Consider the following 6,278-nt stretch of genomic DNA (forward strand, 5'->3'; position numbering starts at 1 on the left):
TATTTGTTTATCTTTAAATATTTTTTGCATAAGTCTTTTTCTTTTTTTTCTTTTTCTTTCAAGTTCAAAATTCCACTTACGGATGAAAAGATTTTTATTAGTTAGATAGACATCTAGTACAATTTACGTAAATTTATGTTATTATATAATTATACCAAATTTTTATTGCTTATTACTCAAATTTTATGAAGGAGGATAAATTAGTACATAAAGAATTGGAAGGGTAGGAAACAAGGTATCAAAAAGAATGTGGGAGAGTGTGATACATCTCGAAGGAAAAAATAGAGAATTTGGCTCCTACGGGACTATAACAGCCACTACCTATTTGGCTATTCCTGAGCTACCTTGGTTTGATATCTCCAAGGATTTCATTGAGCGGTTACCTAAATCCCAACACTTTGATGTCACCTTTGTAGTGGTAGACAGACTAATTAAGCAAAATGTGCAAAGTTCAGAGCCCTCCCACGCCCTTTTATTGCTGCAAAAGTAGCTTCCTTATTCATGTAGCATGTTATTAACTCCATGGTTTACCTGGGTCCACAATGGGTGACAGGGACCGGACATTCATTGGTAATTTTTGGAGGTAGCCCTTCAACCTTCAAGGAACCACCTTGGCCTTGTCATCAGCTTACCATTCATAAACTGATAGTCAAACTGAGGTAGTAAATAATGGGCTGTAGTAGTATCTTAGATGCCATGCAGAGGAGTATCTTAGATGCTATGCAGAGTAGTCTAAGAAATAGTCATTTTTGGCTTGCTTTGGCTGAATTTTGGTACAATTCCAGTTTTCATACGTCTATCCGAACAAGTCCATTTGAGGCACTTTATAGTTAAATTCCTCCAAAACTCTTGCAATACATTCCTGGAATTTCTAAATTGGAGGCATCAGATGATCATCTCGGGTATAGAGCAGTGGCTTTAGGCATTGCTTTAGCAGATTTTGGTTGCAGCTCAAGAGAGGAACAATCTCCAAACTGACAAACATAGGACAGAGAGAGAGTTCCAAGTGGGGGGTTGAGTTGTCCTAAGACTCCTTCCCTATGGACAGAAGTCTCTGGCCATCAGAGCTAATCTCAAGCTTTCTTCATGGTTTTATGTGCCATTCAAATTCTCCGAAAGTAGGCCAGGTTGCCTACAAGCTGGACTTTCCTCCTCAATCAAGACTCCACGTCTTCCACGTTTCTTTTTTGAAACCAAAGTTGGGAGCTAATGTACTGCTATTACTTACTTTGCCTTTAGTAGATTTCAACTAAAGTAATTGTCCATAAGAAAGATGCTCCTGCTGAGAATACTATTTGGAAACTGTTGTATACCCTTCACGAGCAATATCCCCACCCTGTGGGCAAGGTGCTATAAAGGGGTAGGTATTGCAGTGAAGCTCAGTTATTGCTTCATTGACTAATGATCTACTTGATGGGCTAATGATAAATGGTTATAGCTCATTCGATGATCACTGCTGAGCTAAGCTGGCTAAGCAAGTAGATAGTTGTTGGTTAATAATTAAACAGGAGTGCACCCAATTGTGCAGCCAAGCACCTATGCAGTCATTGATGCAAGGGAGCTTCAGTGCAAAGTGTTGTATTTGATCATTGGTGCATATGGCAGCTGTATTCGTTACTCATATAGTAGTGATGTTACCAGTTAGTGTCCTATTTAAGTAGTTGGAGCTGTAGTTGAGTTTGTTAGCAAGGCTGCCTTCCATTTGGCTGTTGTAAAGGAACAACGCAATGCATATATGCATGTATAATTGTCATTGATTCCCCGTAAAGGGCATGTGAAATTATACTTGGAGGGTGACTCCCTCAAACCGAGCAACATATCACTACATTTCCACCATTCATTCTCTTAATTCACATCCTACTTTTGTTAGACACATTCCATTACCATCATTGATTAGAAAGGTTCACTGCATCAATGAATACAAGAAGTCACAAAGGAGATATTAGAAAAGAAAAAACTTAGCAATATTACAGATTTAGACTTGGTTCTTTTCTTGATCTTGAGATGAGATTTGTTAAGAAGATTGGTTCTCATCTTTATCTTGTGTATACTGCTGGAAAATTAACAGATTGTGGGGCCAAAAAAAAAAAGTAATGTTGAAAATAGATTTTTTGAGTTGCAGTACATGAGAAAAGTATGCCCAGCTAACTAAGGGACATAATAAAGATTGGGACCTGAAGTAGTAAAACGAAGAAGGTCAACCAAGCGTTCAAGGAACCAGATTAGACATGCTTTCTAAGCATCAATTTGGACCCAAATATGTGCAATTTTCTGCACAATGCTTGAGCAGAAGATGCGTGACTACTATATCTTACATGTTAACTTATATTATTACTTTTACATCCATACATTAGGAGTTGGGACTGCCTCTGGACTCACCTGTTCATTCTGTTATCATGAGAGAGAATCAAAATCAAGAATAAGCTCCTTATTATCTGCGAAAGATTTATGTGCATTCACTTCTTAATTCAGCACTGTGCTTACTGCTTACCAAATGGGATCTGTTTCTATTTAATAAGATCTATTAGTTTTCTACATCAAAAGCAATATTTTTATGTCTAGAACAAATGGAAAGAAAACACAACATATAAAGAATCATTTAGTCATTAATACAAAAATAACTTGTCAATATGCATGAATTTGAAACAGATGACTGCCTTGCTAGAAACTCTATCTTAATAATCCTCGGAGTCTATCACATCAAATAAATTTAAGCTCTCCATAAAATTATCTGTATAAATCACATCTTCAGCTGTAGTTGGAATGTCAAGAACTTTTTCATTTAAACTCTCAAGGTCAAATGAAAAGATCTGTGAATGACTCTTTTCCATCAGAAGTTCACCTTTAACGGTGCAACCATAAAACCTCTTAACTCCTTTGATTGGCACACTTATTTTAGTCCAAGACTCAACCACGCCGTACTCCCTCATCACCCACATGTGGCATATGTTGCAATCGAAAACAATCAAAGCCAACGATACCTTGAACACAACAAGACATTTAGAATGTTGAAAAAACCCTTCAAAACAGTTTTGAGGCAACATTATCTTATGAAATCTCTCCTCATCCACATCAAAGGACAATATGAAGCGAAAAAGGCCACTCTGGGCCAAAAAGTGCAGAGCTCCATTAAAAAATAAAGAGGGTGATTCAGATATATCCCGAATAAATGGCCAATAATCCACCGATACTACAAACCTTCTCCACGAACCTGTACTCAATGTGTAAACTTCAGCCTCGGCTCCATCGGAGCCATACAACAATTCGCGTTGAAAACACACAAGTCTGAGAATCTTGAAGTCATTGTTTTGAAGATGATACGCAAATCCAAGAGTGACACCAGCAAAACCTACGTTATTGGCAGTAGCAGCTATAGTAATTTTTCTAATACTAGGATTCCACACATATATTCTCTGATAAGAGTCATCCATGCTACCAGTGAAGCAAAACAAGCCTTTACAGAAGCCAACTATATGGTCATGAATAGAGGGGATTTCAAAACTACATACCCGGCTCAAAGTGCGATCGTTATTGCAAACAACTATATGCGATTCTTTGACACCATACGAAAGATTTTCCTTGTATAGGAGATAACCATTGTGACTGTTATTCGATAAAGATTTGGCTTGGTTGAATTTAAAGTTTGTAGTAATGAAAATAGGGTCGGTGAATATGGAGTACCAAGATTTGGAAACACACCTGAATCGGATTATAGATTTCACTGGTAGCTGAGTGAGGATGTTGTACGCAACCTCGGCCGGGATATGCTGGGACATCATCGGTAGCCTCTTCCGGGACATCATCGTCGGTGGTCCTATTAGTATTACGAACGAACACAAAGAAACTGATCACAGATTTGGGTTTCGGAATTATGATCTGCGATGCGTTAAGGGAATTCTGATCTTCACCACTTCACGTTGCGAACTCTCTTTACTTCTTTTTAAGGCGTAAGGACTCTACAGTTTAGTTAGGCTACGCAATGCGATGCTGAATAAACCAAAATTTGTTTAAGTGGGCTTTTTCTCGGAACAAATCAAATTCCTAACAAATTTATCGCTTAGAAAAAGTATTTTTTATTAAATGATACTCTTACTATTTATATCAAAAATTTAATCTTATTAAAAAATTTTAATAAATGAGAGATATATGTATAAAAATAACTATTCATTAATACATATCTTTTATTTTTTTAGTAAGATAGTTATTTTTTGCTCACATATCTTACACTTATTGAATTTTGATGCTATTGATATGGAGATTTAACATACCCGTTTAATTTTTTTTAATAAAAAACAAAAAAAATTAAAAGAGTCAAACTATCTCATGTAAAAAAAAAAAAAAAAAAAAAAAAAAAAAAAAAGGGGGTATTCTCAACAATATTTGTATTCAAATGTCTGATTCCTATTTATATTTGTTATTTATTTGAATTTTTTATTTTTTGAAGCCGTTATTTATTTGAATTTAAATAAATCAATTGTCTTTAAAAAAAAAAAAAAAAAACTTCAAATTCTAAAACTCTCTAAACTAGTCTATCTTTTAGTTAACAAATTTATTATAAAACAAAAAAAAAAACAAAACAAAACAAAACAAACGGTTTAAAAAGTGTTTTACTATTTTTTAAAAAGTTCTTAAATTTTAGGGTTTTTCCTTCCCTCCTAAAAATTTTAAGCTATTTCTATCTCACTTTTAAACATTATTCCACATTTCTAAACTTTTATCTATAAAAAATAAAAATTAAAAAAAAAAATCTCATACTCACGGTTACCTTACTTTAAAAAAGAAATTATAAATAAATAAAAAAACAAAAACAAACAAACAAAATTACACACGGTTTCCATAAAATAAAATTAAAAAATTACACATGGTTATTATTATTATTTTTTTTTTAGAAAGATTACTAAAACAAAAAATAAGAGTTTCAGTTTTCTACAACTTCTCTCATCCACATCAACCACTAACTCACGTACAAATAACTAGTTGAAAAAAGAAAAGTCTATTTGTTTTCTATTTGAATTCTACTCATACTTATCTCAATCCATTCAATTATCACAATTATTATCTCAATCCATACAATTATCATAGCAATTAAATAAATTTAACTATAAAAAAACAAAAATTTAAAGCCCCAACTGTTCTCTCACTCCACTAAACCACGTATGTTTCAATCATTCTCTCACTCCACTTTCAAATACAGGTTCACCTAAATAAAATCATTCAAAACTCAAATGTTTGTTTTCTATTTGAATTCAAATACTCTCAGCCACAAAGATCTTTAAAATAAAAAGAGGATACAATTACATGGTACTATACTATAACCTTTACATCTCTCTCAAATCTCTCAGTAATTTCAATCAATTTCTGCTTTCAATATTAATTTTTTTTCATCAACTTATGATGTAGGCTTGCAAAATTGGTGCTTTTGTTGTTCTGGAAAGAGGAAAAAGAAGATTATATCAAACCTATACCCGAGATGAATAAAAGAAATTCTAGCGGGAGATTCAAGGTAAGAGCGAGCAGGTAGCTTATAAGAATGAGGTTCTTTATTTTTATTTTTATTTTTTCTTTTCTTATTTTTTATGAATGTATTTTAATGAGGTCTCACTTGCATAACCCAATTTGTGGAGGAATGCTGCTCAAATGAAATTGCTGGTGGAGCATTGTAGAAGTGAACAAATATGCATTTGCCATCCCTTCAAAAATTGGTAGCAAACATTTTACATTGCTGTAAAAAATAAATAAATAAATAAATGTGAGAGACAAATATGGAAGATAAGGTGACATATAAGAAACAAATTTCATTTGCTTTAATGGGATCATTTGATATTTAAAGTTTTGTATCTGTGTACTAATTTAAATTGATGATATTTGTTTATGATGTATTATGGATAAATATTCCAGTAATTAGCTGAAAGTTTTGTAATGTAATTGTCTGTCTAGCTTCTTTGGGCTGTTGTCATGGTAACCATAAATAAAGCTTTTCTACTTTTTTTTAATATTACTTTTTTTATTATCTCATTTCTGAGTTTATGCATTTTTTAATCATAGAAAAACCTAGAAGCATTATGAGATTTGTGCATTTATTTGTTTATCATTCATGGCAGTGAATGAAAAATTATAACACTAGATCTGAAACCTAAGGAAGTAAGAGATTTATGTGTTTGTAAGTGAAATAATTTTTTGTCTTACATCTAATCACCCTCTAAACTACCCCAAATTAGTACACATGAAAATTTTTTGTCCTTTATAATAAAAAATAAAAAATAAATAAAAAAAGCCTC

General features: G+C 33.0%; 1 protein-coding gene across 1 annotated transcript; it reads right to left on the bottom strand.

The window, feature by feature from the left end:
- Positions 1-2,644: 2,644 nt before the first annotated feature.
- On the bottom strand, positions 2,645-3,802 carry LOC115989000 (F-box/kelch-repeat protein At3g23880-like). The gene has a single exon (XM_031112643.1). It carries the CDS (start codon positions 3,798-3,800, stop codon positions 2,676-2,678), a length of 1,125 nt encoding a protein of 374 aa, XP_030968503.1. The 5' UTR covers positions 3,801-3,802; the 3' UTR covers positions 2,645-2,675.
- Between the last annotated feature and the right edge of the window lie 2,476 nt (positions 3,803-6,278).

This window comes from Quercus lobata, chromosome 5, assembly GCF_001633185.2.
Source record: "Quercus lobata isolate SW786 chromosome 5, ValleyOak3.0 Primary Assembly, whole genome shotgun sequence".
In the NCBI taxonomy this organism is placed as follows: domain Eukaryota; kingdom Viridiplantae; phylum Streptophyta; class Magnoliopsida; order Fagales; family Fagaceae; genus Quercus; species Quercus lobata.

Excerpts from the sequence above, each read along its gene's own strand:
- LOC115989000 (XM_031112643.1), bottom strand. The coding sequence starts at position 3,800 with ATGTCCCGGAAGAGGCTACCGATGATGTCCCAGCATATCCCGGCCGAG.